Source organism: Vipera berus (genome assembly GCF_964194415.1).
Source record: "Vipera berus genome assembly, chromosome: 3".
Classification (NCBI taxonomy): domain Eukaryota; kingdom Metazoa; phylum Chordata; class Lepidosauria; order Squamata; family Viperidae; genus Vipera; species Vipera berus.
Genome location: NC_138204.1, coordinates 58,072,161 through 58,092,945, shown reverse-complemented (window position 1 = coordinate 58,092,945; position 20,785 = coordinate 58,072,161). Strand labels below are relative to the sequence as shown.

The window sequence follows — 20,785 nt, the reverse complement described above, 5'->3', positions numbered from 1 at the left end:
AAGTAATGCTTACTTTGATTCCATTTAAAATGTTTATGATTTATATTTTTGTATTCCACAGACATTTATAACTTTATGAAGGGTGATAGCTGGTTTGAACTGGGTACAGACAAAATGTGTTGGAACAATTGCAGAGGAGATGTAAAAGAGGCATTCCATGGAGGGAAAATTCGTTGCTATGTTCACATCATGAGAGACGGACTATGTTACCGAGTGAACACTCTTGGACTATATATTGAAGCAAATAGGCAGGTAAGATAGAAAAAAAAAGTTTTTAACTCAGGACTGGTGCTTGTGTAATTATGACAATTAAGAGAGGGATAGAATGGGGAGATTAGATTGAAATATCTTTATCTTGGTTACATTATGAAGGGGGAAATGACTGAATGACCCAAGTATATTTGTTCATATATTTACAGTACTTGCACCCCCATCTTTCTGGTCAGAAATCATTCACAGTGACTTACAACATTTTTTAAAAAATAGAGTGACAACAAATTAATAGTATGTTCCAAAGCTTGGGAATGATGTAAGTGAAGATCCTCCCTTGCGTGTCAAATAAATAAACCTCTGACACTGGAGACATCTTCACAAGGGCCTCTCCTGCAGTGCTTCATGGCCAGACAGACCCATAATTAAGAAGCCTCATCTAAAAAAGTCCAGGCCTTGACTTATTTAAAGATCAAGGGGTCCCTGCACCAGTTGCCCACATGAGCTTCTGGACACTTGGTGCCCATTACCTTGTGCCTTGACACTTTTCAAGGATAACACAGGCATAGATATCAGATCTGATTGCTGAGGGACAGTTGTAGTTGGTACACTAATTGTGCTTACTATTCACTATAACTGTCATCTAGGAAAACAGTAACAGCTGAGGAATATTTCCAAACTGTGGACTTGGTCTTTCGGGAGGAGTGAAACCTCATCCACAATAGACTGAATCAGAGTCATAAAAGCCTTTAATTATTCATCAATAGCATGTATATATTTTCTGGATTTATCCCTTATCAAGTCTATTATGAAAGTTAAGCCATTTTCTAGGAGTGACCACACTCTCATGGCATGTTTGTATGAACTGACTTTAAGGCACATTTAATAATAGGTCAAAACTTATTTTGTCCTATGAGAGGTGAGCTATTTTGGAGTCTGTAATATGGAATAGTAGATAGAAGATCTCATTTTGTAGAAAGAAAGAAAATGCACAATCGCTATATTTTAATTTCAAGGGTTTAAAAGAAGGAAAGAAGATTGGTGCAGTTTGACATTCTTAGAAGGTGCAAGAATGAATTGAAGAACAAACACTAGAGTTGTCTGTCTAAATATGTTATTCATTTGGAGTCAGTACTCCAAATATTCCCTCCCCATGTGATAATTCCAATATATATATACTGTATTTTTGTACAAAACATTCAGTGATCAGAGACAAATTTTCTTCAATAGTATCTTTTCTGGAATGGCAATATAAGGCAAACTATCAATCCTTCAGAGAATTTTCACATTTTAAAGAGAATTCTAATAGTCTTATGCTTTTGTTTTGCTTAAGCTGTTGTGGGTTCCCAATATTCCATAATTTTTGATTTGTGGATATTTTATTTTCTGCTTCACACTTCCCTTACTCTTTTAATATGTGAAAATTTATTCATCTATTCTAGCTGTTTGTCAGCTAGCTTAAGCAACTGGATTCCACTGAAAGCCTATCCAAGTCAGGAATGTATTCAGAAAGTCTATTCGGTGAAGTTTATATGCAGCATGATTATTCTGCAGCCTCCTTTATGTCTTCTAGCTTGAGAGTAAGGTCGCTCTGCCTAGTCTGAGTGTCCCGTTGTTTCTACACACGGAAAGGAGAAGGGACGGATTGTAGTGTCATCATATACAGCCATGTTGTGCAACAGATGCTTGCACGAATATGGAAGCGTGAGCACAGTCTATATTTTTTTGTTCGTAACCCATGAAGCAGCTGCTGATGCATTAGAACTAGCAGCAGGAACAGAACAGCACTTCAGTCCCCTGTTTTTCTACTTAGGAAATATTTCACTTGTTTCAGTTGACCTCTTCAGTCTGCTGCTCCCTTTGTGTGGGCAGGTGGCAGCAGGAGGGAGTAGTTTTTGGGAATAAGAAGTAGATTACTTCACCCCAAAAAAAGCACCCTAAAGTTAAACTAAACTTCCCCTCGGCTCCGGCGCTCCCTGACCATTCTGTTGTGCCACTACTTGTCTCACTAGTTGCTTCCCATATAACAGCATATTTAAATATTTTTTTATTATACGTAAAGGTAGGAAGGGGGAGAGAGAGACGGGCAACATGATAACTTTATTGTCACTTTGAATGTACACCAATCGGCATACATCAAAATGAAATTTCGTTGCATACAGCTCTCAAAGGGTCACCACCTCCGATATATACTCCTTGTTCGGGGCTCGCTCAAATTTCACATTGTCCATTTTAGTCTCTAGGGAGTGAACGATGGCAAACAGGACAGATGAAAATGGGGCTCCATGTGGATTAGCCCTCAGGTTAGCTTGTATTCTGACAACCTCGCCTTCTTTCCTTTTTCTGATCCTGACTCTTCCACCTTTTTCTTAAAGAGGCCTTGCTTCTTTTCGCCCCTGGAGCACGCTGCTGCCGCCGCCACCAACTCCTCCAAAAGCCTCTCTCTCTTCCTCTGGGCCTGCCGACAGCCTCATCCAGTTCCTTCGCTCCATAAGCTCCAGGTCCTCTCCTCCTCTGCCTCCTCTGGAAACAGCCCTGATTTGCAATACAATCCATCACTGGGCCAGCAGTCAGATCTTGCTGCTGGTAGAACAAATTCAAACAGCGCCAACGACTTTTAACGGTCTCACCAACAGTTCCAAAACAACTAGAAACTCGCCATGCCAGCAAAGATTGTCGGCCGTAATGTCGTATGTTACCTTAGTTCCACCATGTTGCTCAAACACATTAAAATCTTCCTGATCATGTGGCCTATAGCCCTTACTATCCCTCCCAAAACTATTTGCCTTCAAGAGCCAATGCAGCCGCAGCCATTCCAGGCGCCGCCATCTTAGAGAGACGCTTTCAAGCATGTATATTTTATGTTCTAAACAGAAATAACCTTACATAAATTCACATCGCATATTACCCTTAAAAGAACAATTTAAGCCAGTTAACAATAAAAAGAGATGAATGAGCATATACGCCAGTATAGGCAATATAATTTTTAAATACTTCTTCTAGTGCAGACATGTCAAACGTGCGACGTCACATGACGTCATGCAACGTATCAGGACGGTTTTGCCATTGCCAAGCAATGTTCAAACTTCAACTAAAAATATGAAATAGCTTGTGTACCCTTAACTTCCTATATAGTCTCCTGAAGCCTGCTACCTGTTTAGAAAATTAAAATCATCATGCGTCCTTTTTAGTCACTTGAAGATAATAATTTTAATTAAGTAAACTGAGGGTAATGTTTATATTATAAAGAGGAGTGTATCTGGGGGCCATTAATGTATGATTTCAAAATTTTTCTTTCAGGTTCCCAAAATGCTGCCTTCACTTTGTCCTGAAGAACCTCTGGTTCATAGTTCTGCATCGATTATTGATAAGTGCATGGTGAGTAGCAAGAAGAGGATAATGGGAAGGTAGAGGTAAATAAATATGGATGAGTCTGTGCAATTTGTTTTCCTGGTTCTTGATGTTGTTTCCTGGTAAATATTGTTCTAACGAAAGCTCTTTCAAGCTGTACTCAGACAATCATACCTTTGTATTTTAGCCATTTCTCTGCACATCTGCATGTACAGATAAGTGTATTGTTTTGTCTTGTTTTCTGAAGTAGGAAGCAGTGGTTTCAGCTTCAGAACAGCTAGGATCTTATACCAATGTCAATCAGTAGGTTAAGATTCTGAGATTTAGAGCAGGTAAGAAAAAAAACCTTAGTTTAGGCAAAACTAAGTAGGACAGATGCTAACAAACTTTCTGTTGCTATGTGGATGATACTCTTGTGAATAAAGCAGAGGCAGTTGCACAGGAAACCTCAAGGCCCATAAAAAATGTATTATGCACTGCATTCAGACTTGCTGAGAAAGAGAATGGGTCTGGGTATGAGCACAAGGCAGGTAGAACTGTGTGAAATGACCACCTTCCAATTTGATCAGGTCAGTTTTTCTCACATGGCAGAAACAAAATTCCTGTCCCCTTGTTCGTGTGTTTGTGTAGGTCGTGCTTCTCTTAGAACTCTCCTAGATAGTTAAACAAGACTTACGTATGCTTGACCTGCTGGGTTGGTATTGCTAAAGTGCACTGTTTTTTTGTTAATTAGAAAAAAATAGCATTTATATCTGTCTAGGTCTGGGTTTGCTGACTACCTGCAATGGACTATCGTATGTATTTATAATGTATACTGTTTATTCCAGTAGACTGGAAACAGTTAACTTCAGAGAAAGTTTAGCATTTAGCATTTAGCATTTAGCATTTCTTCATTATTGACAGAATTATCTCTTTTTATGTTCTTGAAAAGTGCAGTCAAATGTTCTTGAAAAGTGCAGTCAAATGTTCTTGAAAAGTGCAGTCAAAAAATCTTAAATCACCAGAACATCAATTTAGTAGCTATGGAACATATTCAAACATTCTCCAGTTCTTTTTTACTAATCCATTTAGAGTGTTATGTATTCTCCAATATACAGCAGAAAAAATAGACCCTTTTCCCGTGAAAAAAGAAAAGGATTCTTGAGGCTTCATTAAAGCTTATTTGGGTCTGTTCAGTCTGTTAATTGGCAGCTATTGGCAACTCAAGGAGAAGATATTGTTCAGTTTCTTTCTCTTCCTCCGCAGGTTGGATCTGACAGCATTGTAGGTGCATCTTCTCAAATAGGCGAAAAGACTTCAGTAAAGCATTCTGTCATTGGTACTTCATGTTTGATCAAAGATAAAGTTAAAATTACCAACTGCATCATCATGAATTCTGTCAGAATTGAAGAAGGGTAGGTGGTCTTTAAAAAAAAATTCTGTGGTTTTTACATAGAGAATTGTAGCTTTAACTACATGAACTACATGTAGCATGAACTAATTATGGAATATCCAAAGCATACCCTGTTTGGCTGGATGCCACTTCTTTATTTCCAGGAGAGAAAACAGAATTATGAATGAGAATAGAGGCATCCACAAGAGGGCCACAAGAGGGTACAAACCAACATTGTATCATTGTGATGCAAGCTGTACCTCTTTTGTACATGTACTGTACCATGATTGTGCAATTCTCTTTTTTTATCAATTTGATGAAAGCCTTCATTCCTGCAAGGTGCCTCTGAGAAATATTAAAATGTCCTGATATACATAGTCAGTTAAACTAGTGTTAAAGTAGTGTTAAAAAGATCACCATTGGCATATAATATGGGAAGCTAAAAACAAGAGTAATGCCATGCTTTTTAAATATGATTCAGAGAACATTCAGAAAATTACAAGTAGAATAGCTCTATTTTGGATAAATTGGTGGGAAGATGATACATGAAAGTAAAATAGCTTGAAGAAGTTTCAGTATCTTCAAATAATGAAGAAATGCTAAATGAATTCTACAGAAGTAAATTATGACCACAAACACTGTACAGCAGTGCTCTCCAACCTTTCTGGCTCCATGGACCAGCAACAGTGCCATCGGGGGAGGGGGGAAGGGGATGGTTTCCCTTGCACAAATGGAGCTTTCACACTCGTCCACTTGTGCAGGCCACGGCCCGATACCAGGCCACAGCTGGGAGACACCCTGCTGTAGAGTAGTTTGATTGTATGTCACTTAGATAAAATTGTTTGCTTGTCCTTTCAAGAAATGTTTTTCCTTCATCAAGCTCCTGAGCAGATACAGCAGTTTAATAGTAAAAAGATCCTCTTATAGATTGCAACTGTTTAAGAATAGGAAGCCAAAAGAGAAATAAATGAACATTAATCACAATTTTGAAATTATGTATACAAGGTGAAATAGCCTTTTTTCCCCTATTGAAATCAAATGATTTTACATGATTAAAATAAAAAGGGACGGTATTTTTGAATGGTAGATGCATATCAGAGTGGAACAATTCACATTAAAATACTTAACACAGATATGGTAGAAGCAAAAAGAAAGCCCAGATTATTATTATTATTATTATTATTATTATTATTATTATTATTATTATTATTATTATTATTATTATTATTAAAGACATATATATGTGAGATGTTGTGGGGATACTGTGATAGAGAAAAGCCTGCTGGATGGTTACATGATGATCGACTGAATGCATTCTGCATGGTTTTTCTTTTCACCGTTTTTAAAAATATTTTTAATTTATTTTGGTTGTATTTTTAATGAATTTTATCTGTTTGGATTGTTTTAGTACATATGCCATTCAGAGTCACTACCTGAGATGGATTGCTATATAAATGTGATAAGTACATTTATTTGTTTGTTTGTTTGTTTACGAGACTTCCCTTTGAAAGAGAACTGCCAGTGGTGTCAGGACCCACCCCAATCCATGTCTTAGGAAAATAAAAACTCTTGTAGTCAGTTCTAGTCCAAAAGGAATTTTTACTAGGACATGCTTAGTTGTGGAAATACAAGACAGGACTTGGTATTGTTTTACAAATTGAAACTTTATAAAGAGTTCCTGGTTCAACCCCCCTTCCCTCAACCCCATTTGGTCAGCCCCCCATCATTTTACTTCGTGTCATCCCTTTCATGTGAAAAAAGGGAACTTCGAATCTTTATGGTTATTACCTTCTTCCACTACAGATTCAAATGGAGACACTGGCCAGATGCCTTCTTCTCTAACCCTCCCTTTTGTTCCCCCAGTTCAAAAGGTTTCCCTTGGTCTTTGAAATAACCTAAGGCAGGCTGAATCCACATGCGCTCCTCCTTCCTTGGGAGATGGCAGAATCCATGGGGGGGGGGATAATGTTTTAAACATACATTTATGAATGTGATATAAATGGATTCTGACAAGTGGTTAACTCTAGACTTGAGCTGACGATTGACCAGGAAAAGTTTGGTTCTTTATTGAGACTCTTGTTCAAAAAGTAAATTCTCTATTATGGAAAAAAGCAGTTGCTGATATTATAATAACTTTCTAGAACTTTCCAAAACTATGGCGTGACTTATCTTGGATTAATTCTTATTGGAGCAGTGAAAAAAATGTAGTCGGTCAAAACATGGCAACCAGAAGACTCAGAGGGCTAAAGCAACTGCCCTATGAGGAAACAGTATTATACTGGGAATGTTTAACTTAAAAGATTAATGACAGGGACATGTTGGAGAAAAATTATATTGTATGCAATATAGATCAAGTAGATGGGAAAAATACTGATATTAATGCTGATTAACTTTACACAGTTATTTATTTTAACATATTTTATATGTGTTATTTCACATAGGAATTGCTCCCACAAACCTTATTTTGGCAAGGTTTTTCTCAATAGGTTGTCCTTTTAGTTCCATACTGTTCTTGTATTGGTTGAAAAAGCTAAATTATTATGTAAATGATGGCTGTTGTATAAGAGCTCCACCTCCCTTTGCAGACAATTTCTTGTATCAGTGAATTAAAAACATTAAACAATGAATTAAAAACAATTGCTCCTTGAAGTTGATTATCATAGTCACATGCTTGTATAATGTGAACAAAAAGCTTAGATTCCTGAAGCACATTGCAGTTACAAAACTAGGTTATAAGTGAATATAATATAATATATAATATATATAATTGCCACATTTAATTACCAGCATACTATAAATTAAATTCCCATACTATAAAGATAAAGGATAATTTCCACTTCATCTTCAGACAAGGCCGGTTCTGCTGTTGTAAAAAACAATAAATAATACTTCTGTTGAGATTCACCAAAGACAGGAGTAGCTCTTTGGAAAGAATGAAGAATTGAGGAGATAAGAGTGTACACATTTAATTTTCTAAATAGAATTAGACAGTCTCTACTAAGAGAGAGAGTGAGAGAGATTTTCATGTGTCAGTGGCCCAATTAAAGCTTTTCTAAAATGGCCTATTGGGTATTAATATTTAAATAAATAACATTATAAAGAGCAATAAAGTATTCTTTATTTTCTCAAAGGGACGCAGTAGCTCAGTGGGTTAGGACACTGAGCTTGTCAATCAGAAGGTCGGCAGTTTGGCAGGTCGAATCCGAGTGCCGCGTAGCAGAGTGAGCACCTGTTACTCGTCCCAGCTTCTGCCAACCTAGCAGTTCGAAAGCACATAAAAATGCAAGTAGAAAAATAGGGACCGCTACGGTGGGAAGGTAACAGCGTTCTGTGCGCCTTTGGCATCTAGTCATGCCGGCCACATGACCACGGAGACGTCCTCAGACAAACGCTGGCTCTTCGGCTTTGAAACGGAGATGAGCACCGGCCCCTAGAGTCGGAAACGACTAGCACACATGTGCGGGGGAACCTTTTACCTTATTTTCTCAACTTTTTAGTCTTAAGATTGAAAAGGTATTGGAGTTTGTAGATCCTTGCCTTATATCTACTTGGCAGACTACAGAGATCTCCTGTGCTACTTTATGTTTTAGTTTTTAGATTTTACATTTTGTAATTATGTTTATTAGTTTTTGCTTTTAACTTTTGTTAACTATGACAAAATTCTCAAGGATCAATGCGAAATGGCCACATCAAAATGTATAGTTGGAAGAAATAATTCTATTAACCAAGCTGCAGGGGCCTTTTGATTGTCATCTAGGTGCCTCTGTTCATGCTGCACAGTAATTTCTGGATTCCTTCAATCTAGCAGAAAATGAGTCTTGGTTTCATTATTTTAGTAATAGTTTGGCAAGAACAGGGTTATAATTTCTGTTCTCAGGCTGCTTAGCATGCAGTGAGTGATGGCATCTAGCACTGAAGGGAGAATTCTGACTATATATCTCCTGTCTATATTTGGCTCATTTCTGCTCCCTCTTGGGTCATATGTAACAGAGTATCAGTTACATCACATAGCCATCCTGGAAGTTGTCCCTCTTTGACTTTTTAAGGAAGCGGATGCTTTTTTATAACCAAAATTTCTGCACTCAAGTTGACTTTAGTACATATAGATGGTTCTTTTTCCTCTTCACTAATAAAACGTGTTTTTTTTCTAATATTCTTAATTTTAAAAATAGTACTGCCTTTCACCTCATTCATTCATTCAATTTATATCTTACCCTTTCTTAGGAGTTCAGAGCAATGTGCCTAGCATCCCTCCTCCCATTTTCCTCACAATAATAACTATGTGTGATAGATTGGTCTAAAAGAGAGTGACTGGCCCAAAGCCATCCTATGAGCTTCAGGGGTTGGGTAGACTTTTTTGGTATCCCCATTCCTGGGGATACACCTTAACCACCATGCTACATTGGATGTCATTTACTTATGTCACTTACTAGAACCTGTTTCATGCTGGTATAAGGAAAAACTACTGTATAACCAGGTATAAGCTTTGCTGACTCTCTAATCCAGGGGTCTCCAATCTCCAGTCTGTGGATTGGCACTGGTCCGCGGCATCCCGGAACCGGTCTGTGCAAACAAGTGAAGCCCCATCCACAGGATGCAGGCAGTATGCAAAACCATGCCCCCTCCGGTCCGCAAAAAACCCTCTTTCCACGGAACTCATCCCTGGTGCCCAAAAGGTTGGGGACCTCTGCTCTAATCCATAGGTGGGTGGGCAGCATGTACTTGGCCTGTTTTTGTGACCTTCAGTGCTCCCCCAGATTGTGCTGCTGAAATACACCATTGATTTTTGGCATTTTTTTAAATAAAAGAATAGAAGTGTTATGCCTCTACAGGTTGCATATTAATTTTGAATAACTGCTTTAAAAAAACTAAATATTTTTCCCATTCTCCCTCCAGTAGCATCGTTGTTGTTGTTGTTAGCTGCAAAGTCGTGTCCGACCCATCGCGACACAACTTCGCAGCATTACCACTGAAAATACCATAAAAAGCAGAGTTCTTGTTCTTTTTCTAATTTTCTCCATAACAATTGCTGTGACAGCATATTGGCAGTTTCCTGTGATGAACTCTACTTAATAATCAACCTGAATAAGTGAGATTCAATACATGTATGCTGATTCCCATGGAAAATATATGTAATCTCTGTATTAGTGCCTTGAGTATATATTTTTCTCTCCAAAGTGAGATGGGGAAAGAATAAAGATATTAATACACTTAAGTCAAGACAATGTGGTTTTGGTTGTGAAATATTATCCCAAGTTTGTTGAACTTAAGTAATAAATTATAGCTTTTGTAAATAATGGCCTACCTCAAGTGGTAATTTTCTTGTAAGGTAGTCCCCAATTTTATATTTTGTTTGAGTTAAAAAAAACACCATACATCAATATTTTACCAGTTTTTGACAAGTAAATGAATATAGGGGAAACACCTCCAGGATTCTTAATTGACAGATTATCAGTATGCATTTTACGGAAGTATCTGATGTGTTAATCATATGCTGAGTCAACTCCCTGAAAAGAGATTGTGTTACTATTTGCCAAGGTGCTATAATATTATCTTTTTAAAATCTTCACTTTAATGTATTCAATTTGCTATACACAGCTTTTCACTAGAAGTGGCAATCCATTTCTCACAGCAGTGAGTTGGCTGGATGAATCTAATAGCATGCATAGCACATCTGGGAAGTTAGCTGGCTGGATGACAAGCTTAAAGTAGCAGTGGATGTCAGAGTAAAACTGATGTCATTTGTAATAGAAACATGTTTGGCAAGATTGCTACTCTTCTTTATTTTGAGTATATACTCAGTTTTGTTCCCAGAAGCCATGAATTTAAACTTGTTAAGTTGCACAGAAAATGTTGCATCTGTGTCTGTGTGAATAGTCCATTGTGTTAAACATGAAAATAGATAATATCAACAAAATGCTTTCTGATCTAACTTTAATGGTAATACAGGGAGTGCAGAATTATTAGGCAAGTTGTATTTTTGAGGATTAATTTTATTATTGAACAACAACCATGTTCTCAATGAACCCAAAAAACTCATTAATATCAAAGCTGAATATTTTTGGAAGTAGTTTTTAGTTTGTTTTTAGTTATAGCTATTTTAGGGGGATATCTGTGTGTGCAGGTGACTATTACTGTGCATAATTATTAGGCAACTTAACAAAAAACAAATATATACCCATTTCATTTATTTATTTTTACCAGTGAAACCAATATAACATCTCAACATTCACAAATATACATTTCTGACATTCAAAAACATAACAAAAACAAATCAGTGACCAATATAGCCACCTTTCTTTGCAAGGACACTCAAAAGCCTGCCATCCATGGATTCTGTCAGTGTTTTGATCTGTTCACCATCAACATTGCGTGCAGCAGCAACCACAGCCTCCCAGACACTGTTCAGAGAGGTGTACTGTTTTCCCTCCTTGTAAATCTCACATTTGATGATGGACCACAGGTTCTCAATGGGGTTCAGATCAGGTGAACAAGGAGGCCATGTCATTAGATTTCCTTCTTTTATACCCTTTCTTGCCAGCCACGCTGTGGAGTACTTGGACGCGTGTGATGGAGCATTGTCCTGCATGAAAATCATGTTTTTCTTGAAGGATGCAGACTTCTTCCTGTACCACTGCTTGAAGAAGGTGTCTTCCAGAAACTGGCAGTAGGACTGGGAGTTGAGCTTGACTCCATCCTCAACCCGAAAAGGCCCCACAAGCTCATCTTTGATGATACCAGCCCAAACCAGTACTCCACCTCCACCTTGCTGGCGTCTGAGTCGGACTGGAGCTCTCTGCCCTTTACCAATCCAGCCACGGGCCCATCCATCTGGCCCATCAAGACTCACTCTCATTTCATCAGTCCATAAAACCTTAGAAAAATCAGTCGTGAGATATTTCTTGGCCCAGTCTTGACGTTTCAGCTTGTGTGTCTTGTTCAGTGGTGGTCGTCTTTCAGCCTTTCTTACCTTGGCCATGTCTCTGAGTATTGCACACCTTGTGCTTTTGGGCACTCCAGTGATGTTGCAGCTCTGAAATATGGCCAAACTGGTGGCAAGTGGCATCTTGGCAGCTGCACGCTTGACTTTTCTCAGTTCATGGGCAGTTATTTGCGCCTTGGTTTCTCCACACGCTTCTTGCGACCCTGTTGACTATTTTGAATGAAACGCTTGATTGTTCGATGATCACGCTTCAGAAGCTTTGCAATTTTAAGAGTGCTGCATCCCTCTGCAAGATATCTCACTATTTTTGACTTTTCTGAGCCTGTCAAGTCCTTCTTTTGACCCATTTTGCCAAAGGAAAGGAAGTTGCCTAATAATTATGCACACCTGATACAGGGTGTTGATGTCATTAGACCACACCCCTTCTCATTACAGAGATGCACATCACCTAATATGCTTAATTGGTAGTAGGCTTTCGAGCCTATACAGCTTGGAGTAAGACAACATGCATAAAGAGGATGATGTGGTCAAAATACTCATTTGCCTAATAATTCTGCACTCCCTGTATGGTAATCTCTCTAATATAATTTTCTCTCTAGCCCAGAGAATCCATATTGAACTCCAATTTATGGTATGTAGAATGTCTCAAAGATACACACACACACACACACACACACACAGAGAGAGAGAGAGAGAGAGAGAGAGAGAGAGAGAGAGAGAGAAGATATAATATACCACTGGACTAGAGGCTATTATAAGAGGACACGTTTTATAATTGAGACAAACTTTCAACTTGTGTCATTCAGATATGTTGGACAGCCATATTGATTGGGAATTATGGCAATTGTTGTTCATTGCCAGTTCACAGTACTGCTTGGTATATTGCCATTGCCATATTGTCTTGAACAACTCAAGAGCTTTTTAAAGAGCTTTGAAATTATTTTATAGGAAGTAATATTGGAATATATTAAATAAACATGTTTAAAGACAAGGAAGTCTCAAATGGCTTTAAGCCCTGGTCTCTGTTAAAACAGAATTCAAAGAAAGGTTCTCAATTGGACTCATTTAGATCCACTACTAGGATTTGTGCAAGGTTTTTGTGAATAGGTGTGGAGATGGAAGACCAATATCAATAGACACTTTGATACCTGTATCAGAGGATCCTAGTGTCATAATCCATAGAAAAGGTCTTCTAGGTCAACTCTTCCAGTGAAAGAGTGGGAATCCTAACAGAAGTAACCAACCTGTTTTCAACTGTCATTTGTGTCTAGTAGTATCATATATATCAGTTACAAAAGCTACGAGTGGCGCAAAGAGCCATGGAAAGATACATGCTTGGTATTACAAGACAAGATAGAAAGACCTGCACATGGATTAGAGAACAAACAAAAGTATACAATGCCATCAAGAGTGTAAAAGAATTGAAATGGAAATGGCACATGGCAAGAAGAACTGATGGCAGGTGGGCCAAGGCAGTCATAGAATGGACCCCACTTGATAGAAAGCGTCCACAAAAGGGACCTAAAACAAGATGGATCGATGACATCAACAAATATCGTGGGCTCAATTGTCAAAAGAAAGCTCAGGACCGTATAAGCTGGAAACATGCGGAAGAGGCCTTCATCCTGCAGTGGATAGACAGTGGCTAAAATGATGATGATGATATCTGTTACTTTCCAGCCCCAAGTTTGGTTTGGACTAGAGTTGTCACATCACCTTCCACCATGGGAGGACTGCTGTTGAATACCCAAGTGATTAGTGAGGTGAGAAACATTCACCCAAGGTTGGATGGCAATCCTGGATAATAATTGTGGATTTTGAAAGAAATGAAGAAGAATAACTACAAGATTTATATGCAAATTAACTGAGCTGACTGGCCAGATCTTTTATAGTCATTTAAGAACAGTACATTTGGTCTCCTTGCTGCTTTCTGATGAACTTCAGATACAAGTTCAAAACCTTATTTCTTCATATTGCCTAGAGATATTATTGCTGCTGAAATTATTATTGTGAATTGTTTTAGTGCACTGTTGCTGTCTTGTAATTTGTAAGCCATTTGGAACACAAATAGTATAGATATGTGGAATAAAAATTTAAAGAACATATTGCTGAACCTGTTAAATCTGGGCCCTTAAACAAGAGCTGCTGTTCTGCAGCTCATGCATAAGCCAAGTGAATTTGCCTTAGCAAATGGTATAGTCTTGTTCTTACTGCAAGATTATGAATGAGGGAGAGCATGTGTGTTTAGTTAAACCCTGCTGCCACCTACCACATGTCTCCAATTTAATGCTATTTTTTGTGAGAATATGGCCAAGTAAAAGAGAAGTTAAAAAGAAAGCAATAAAACTGGTTGAAAATTAATCATGGAGTGATTAGGTGGTTTTCTTAATAGTGCCTGATGTACAGAGCTAGGGACAAGCTGAACAAATTCTAATTAATCCCATGGAGGATTTGGGATTCATAGGCTGCAGCACAAAACTTTTCACTCACTGTCCATCTTATATAATGCATGCATTAGAGCAAACCTGTTCCAAAGTGATATTTATATACTGTACCGTCATAACACACTTTTTACAGGACATTCCCTCAGGAGAAAAGAGGCTTGCTTCCAACTTCATAGTTTGCAAAGCTGCAAATAATGTGACAGTCATGTGGAGATAATCAAATACATTACATTATACTCTTGGGATGGTATCTTCCTTTCACAGGACTTGCTGAGTGCCTCTCATATTAGCCATGCATGCCACATTTATCCCAGTGTGCAGGACCATGAGCACTAGATCCCATAAAAGAACAGATTCTCATAGTGTAGGCAACGTGCACTAAGCCATGTGTCTCAGAATTAATATAAAGAGGAAGAATTAGAGGAAACAAACCAAGATACTAACTTTATCCTTACAGATCTCACATTAGCCACTCTGAAAACAGATATGGGATCGTATGAATATGGAGGTGTGTTCCATAATCTTTGTGGAAGTTGGTCGCTATTTAAAAAGGGCCCAAATACAGAAAATATTCTCCTTGTAAGATTTATATTTAAATCCAATAGCTCTTGCCAGAGACCAACAAAAAAACAGCCAGCAAGATGCTTGCTTTGGCATTGGGCCTGGACAGCTATGCTTCTGGAGCTCCAGGATGAGTTCTGCACTGCATTATACTAATAGACAATGTCGCTCACTGACACCTTAAGTGTCCTTCGCCATTATGGAACACCCAAGTAAGCAGACCACCCAGAACCATGGCACAGTGCCCTGTGACCTAATGGAAATGCCCACTGAGTGAAATGTGTTGCTTTTTATGATACCATGTCTCCCTGTTATCCTACCAAGATACTAAATTCCAGCATGAAAAATTGAGTCATTTCTATTTATTACCCCTCTCACGGCTTCAAAGCAGTTCCTTATTGTGCCTAATATGTTTTAGAGAGAGAGAAAAACAGTGCAGAGGTGTTAATTCTTTTCCAGAGTAAACAGCGATAATGTCAGAAAAAAACAGAAGATAATAGTGATGGCTCTAGGACAGGTCAACCAAAAATCTATGAGTACCCGATTTCATATAAGATTTCCAAGCTGTCTCAGATCCCAGACATAGAAAAGACAACAGTTTCACATAGAATGTTCAACCAGGAAGATTCAGTTTTACAGATCAGTCAACCCCACTTCTCTTTGCCTTTCCCAGGCAAGTGCTTTACCATATAGCCAACCGTAAGTAAGTGGAGCAGAATATGCTCCCTGCAAAGTGCAGCTTAGAGTTGGTTGATACCCCGGATTAGCATTTAAATGCCCAGGTAGAATAGCAGATGTATTCTACCTCTTGATATCTGCAGACTGACTATAAGGCAAGGATTGATCATGCTGTGAATCAATGAGTCTTAAATAATTGGTATATAGCCTCTAACTATGGGCTGTCTTTGCATTGCTGCAATCTGTTTCTTGTTTGCGAACAGTGCATATTTCAGCCTCCCTGATTATTCTGACTCTTCCTAGGTGTTCATTTTTGTCCATTTCTGTTTTCTTGGACTAAAGAGAATGCAAAGCCACAGCGTTGTTGTTATTTTTTGATACTCTCAGTATTTTAGGCAAAAGAGGCCCCTCCCCCCCTCGTTAACTTTGCTCAACACACTTGATTTATAGATAGATAGCAAGCTCCGAAAGTCAGCAGTCCTGGCACTGTGTAAATCAGCTTTTCTTATTTATAGTTTCAACAGGAAAAGGAATTATTTCCCAACTCTTTACATTTCTTTCCGAAGCAGTCGACCACCCTGTCCTTTGGTTTAAAGCTGTGTAACTTTACCACAAAAGAGTGGCGGGGAGGAGAGAATGCAGCCTGGAATTGCTCTGCTATAAAAACTCCAGATTGTGTGTTCTTGGACGTTGCCTTTAAAACAGCTTCCTTTAAGGCCACACAAGAGATGGCCTGTGTCTTTGGCTTCCTCCCACCCACCCACCCCCCAATCTCTGACCTCTTAGAAAAATAAATAAAAGATAAAGCAGGGTCTGGAATGCTGCAGAATGAGTATACATTTTACTCTCTGTTGTTTTCTGCTGGGATTAGTTGTTTACAATGAGAGGGAGGTGCAAGTTGCAGCCTTACTGAAATTAGAAGCATTTCAGAGTTATCTTGTTAGGTGGTCTCTGCTTTAAAGACTTAAATCTACTGCCTTCCCTTTTGTCTTCTTGGTCATCATTTCTCCATGTGCCCTCTGTTAAAGAGAAGCCAAACCCTCTTGGCTTTCATCACATCTAAATAATATGCTAGCTGTGCTTTTGCTACAAACCCCAAAGTAGGTTAAATTCTCTCTTATTAATGTAAAAGGTTATCGACTTTTAGCTCTGCTTTAAACAAATTTAAATAAACAAGCTTTTACATTCTTCAAAATTGAATTCATTGAACAAATAGTCTACAGGTTATATACATATATGCTAAGGTTACACCTCAATTGTGAATTAAAAAATCATAGAATCATAGAGTTGTAAGGGTCCTGGGAAGTCTTCCTATTCCAGCACCCTGTCCATTGCAGGTATTCTCATACCATCCTGGGCAAATAGTCATCCAATCTTTTCTGGGAAAACCTCCAGCGACAGAGCATCCACCACTTACGGAGCTTTAATACCTCTCACAGCCAGGAAACTCATCCTTATTTCAACTCTCCCTGCAGAGCATCCTTTGATTGGTTCATGTTTTACCTTGGGTGCTGTGGAGAATAAATCCATCCTCTATGCGATGCTATTCCATCATATATGGAAGACTGCTATCATATCTCCCCTTAACTTTCTCTTCTTTAGGCTGAATGTAAAAAGGTAAAGGTAAAGGTTCCCCCGCACATGCGTGCTAGTCGTTTCCGACTCTAGGGGCCGGTGCTCATCTCCGTTTCAAAGCCGAAGAGCCAGCGCTTGTCCGAGGACGTCTCCGTGGTCATGTGGCCGGCATGACTAGACGCCAAAGGCGCACGGAACGCTGTTACCTTCCCACCGCAGTGGTCCCTATTTTTCTACTTGCATTTTTACGTGCTTTCGAACTGCTAGGTTGGCAGAAGCTGGGACGAGTAACAGGCGCTCACTCTGTTACGCGGCACTCGGGATTCGACCCGCCAAACTGCCAACCTTCTGATCGACAAGCTCAGCGTCCTAACCCACTGAGCCACCGCGTCCCTTTAGGCTGAATGTACCCACTTCCATTACCTATTCTTTGTAGAATTTAGTCTCCAAGTCCCTTACCACCTCCTATTCTTCTTTGAACTCTTTCTAATTCTTCAACATTTTTTCTTTTTGGGGTTGTAGTGGCTAGAACTGGATAGTGTATTTACGGGTGTGACATAGAGCAATGTTATCATTTCCTGTGAACTTGACCCCATAATTCTATTGATGCCAACTGCATTGGCTCTTTTGGCAGATACAGCACAGTATTTCATAAATGAATGCATGTTTTTGCACAACCCTTTATTTGTAGACATGCTTCAACAAAGTAAAGCAAATGAATGACATCCTTCAGCTTACAAGATGGAAGTTCCTTTCCCTCCCCTTCTTGTGTAGGTCTTTTATACCCACTCCCAAATCAGGACTATATTGCCCCCATTTTTAGGATCACATTGCTGGGTCCCTAGGAAGTGGACAGAAGGAAAAAAGGGTATTGTAAGGACATTTATCAGTCATGTAGATCAGTAAACACGGTTGAATTCAAGCCAGTATGTTGTAACGGTTAGAATCCTTCCACTAGATATACAAAAGATCACATTACATGTGACATCTGGAAGAATCAGAGATAAGTTCTGGAAAAAGTTGCACAACACTCTCAATAAATAAATTCCTGGGAAAATTTATTCTGTTAATTGGCATGGATGCTGGGAACAAGATGAGAGAGTCCAGGAAAAGCAAATGGATCATTTGGGCCATTCAGATATCCAAGAATGAATGAGAATGATAACTGGTGAGGATGTGCTTAAAAAGACAATTTATTTGTTTTGAATACATAGTTTTAAGAGCTTATGTCAGTGCACACGCGAGAAAATTGAAAATGAATGCAAAAATGCAGATGAGAGGAAGATTTTCTATAGAGAAAGAGTTGCAAAGAATGTAAGGGAGAGCAAGGAATGGTCAATAGACACAGAAGAATGCAAAGAAATTTTCATGGAAATAATTGTTTTGGAGGTAGATGAAAAATAGCTAAAGTAGGAGCCCCAGCAGAATGAATAGAACAAAAAGCAATGACAATTTGAAATGAAACAAAAGTGAAAAATGCTGAAATGAAACAAAAGTGAAAAATGCTGAAAGCGATATTTATGTATGGGAACTATAGGTACATGGCAAACAATGGAATGACTGAAAGGTAGCAATGAAAAAGGAGAAAAATTGAACATTAGTAGGGCTTTATGCTGGGCAGGGGAATGGAGATTTTTGTTTCTCATCAGGTAACATACAGTATATAAGAAAAATGGCTTATGGCAAAAAGATTAAAAGAAGTTGATGAATTGTGGACCATGATAGACTAATAAAGATGGATGAAATATTTGTCAGGAAGCAAAATTGGCTGCATTTAGGAATATCTCTGCCTGTTTTCTAATATGGAAGTGAGAATTGGGTATGTTAGAAGAAACATAAAAGTAAATTGTATGCGGTGGGAATAGAGCACATAAGAAACACAACAACAAAAAAGACAAGCCAGGAATGAATGATAATGAATTGTGGATTGAATACTAACACGAGTGATCAGTATGTAAGAAATATGTTGAGACAGCTTGGTCATATAGAAAGAATGTTCAAATTTCCAAAAAAAGAATGAATGGATCAAGAAGAAAATACAGACAGATAAAATATGGAGAGAGATAGTGACTGGTATTGATATAAATGACATTTAGCAATATTTCTTTTTTCTAATCCTATGCATAATTTCCCTTAACTGCTATTTCTTGCTTGTTTTTTGCATTTTGCATACTTTTGCTTATCCCAAAAGAGCATACTATAACATGTATAAAATGTACATTACGAATATTATCACTGTATTCCATTTGTAAAAGATCAAGTTAAACAGCTGTTTCTAGCATATTAATGTTAATAAAATTACCCAAACATTTAAGAAGGCTTTAATCCTAGTCAGACTCTTTGTTTTGCCAAATGTTTTCATATTTCATTTTAAAATTAATTCCATATTTGTAAATAGCAAGTAACAATTGACAGTACATTTTAAATAAAACATATTTGGAATCTTCATAATTACAATTAATTTTTCATAATTGATTAAAGTAGTTCCTTTTTTGGGGGGGAGCATTTCTCAACTGAGAGAAGCTCTGGGCTAAAAATATTGTTGAATGTTTTCTCCTCTTTTTCATATATCAATTTTTACACTGAAGTTTTAGAATTCATATTTTACTCCAATATAGATGTAAATTGGGACTTTAGTTCCCATAATTCTGTGGGAGTCTTGCTGGATGGGGGTTACAGGTAGTCCTTGACTTACAACCATTTGTTTAACAACAGTTTGAAGTTACAATGGCACTTACAACCAGTCCTGGCACTTAGGACCATCTCAGCATCTTCACATCATGTGATCAAAATGCAGGCACTTGGCAATGGGCATGTCTTTACAACGGTTGCCGTGTCCCGGGATCACATGCTTTTCAACCTTCCCAGCCAACTTCTGACAAGCAAAATCAACCTAGGAACTGGATTTGCTCATGTGAATTATACAACTGTCAGAGTGATTCACTTAACCATGCAAAAGAGCTTGTTAAATTGGGTGCAACTCACTTATTTTATTTAGAAAATCCATATTGCCACCTACTCACACATGGCCACTCAAGGCAACTTAAAAACTGCCTTCCTTAGCAACAGAAATTCTGGTCCCTGCTACCTGTATGGTGTCATGCCCAAGCACATCTAGAGGGTATTAGGTTGAGGGGGCTGCTTTACCTCTGTGAGAGGGTACAACTTCGCATTTATGACTGATCTGTTCCACTGTCTTTTACCAATAATATAGTCAATTTGATTTCGCTGGGCTCCATGTGGCCTACTAGGAAAGATACTCTGGGCATACACTCCTGGCATTCTCCACTCACCCCTCATAGGAGCAGTTCTTGCTGCCACAAGGGAGAGCATAGCAGGACATTTGGGACAGACTTAGCCATACCCCAAATTTGCAAGTTAACATGGGGTTAGAGAGGTTAGCACTTACTGCTCAAAACATAAACTCTTAAACCTTTTCCAACTTTATGATGAGGTGTGCCTTTCTGTTGTAAAAGCTCTAAAATCATGGTTTCTGAACAATCTGTACCATTAATCTTAGAAACCACTGCTTCAAATATGTTATTGTATAGATAGCTGCTATCAACCCACTTACAAGGGCTAATAAATGTTAATATTTGTAATTTTATAAAGCGGCACTGCTCAGAATTGAAAATTAGAAGGCCACAACAC

General features: G+C 38.3%; 1 protein-coding gene across 3 annotated transcripts in view; it reads left to right on the top strand.

The window, feature by feature from the left end:
• EIF2B3 (eukaryotic translation initiation factor 2B subunit gamma) overlaps nucleotides 1-20,785 on the top strand; it is a 105,549-nt gene that overhangs the window by 67,633 nt on the left and 17,131 nt on the right. For 2 of the 3 annotated variants that reach the window (XM_081324566.1, XM_081324567.1), the window contains 3 exons: nucleotides 62-252; nucleotides 3,511-3,588; nucleotides 4,807-4,955. In XM_081324566.1, coding sequence (XP_081180692.1) covers nucleotides 62-252; nucleotides 3,511-3,588; nucleotides 4,807-4,955 — 418 coding nt within the window. Of the gene's footprint in view, nucleotides 1-61; nucleotides 253-3,510; nucleotides 3,589-4,806; nucleotides 4,956-6,341; nucleotides 6,390-20,785 lie in introns of all 3 variants that reach the window. The other variant, XR_014026022.1, reaches the window with a different exon arrangement.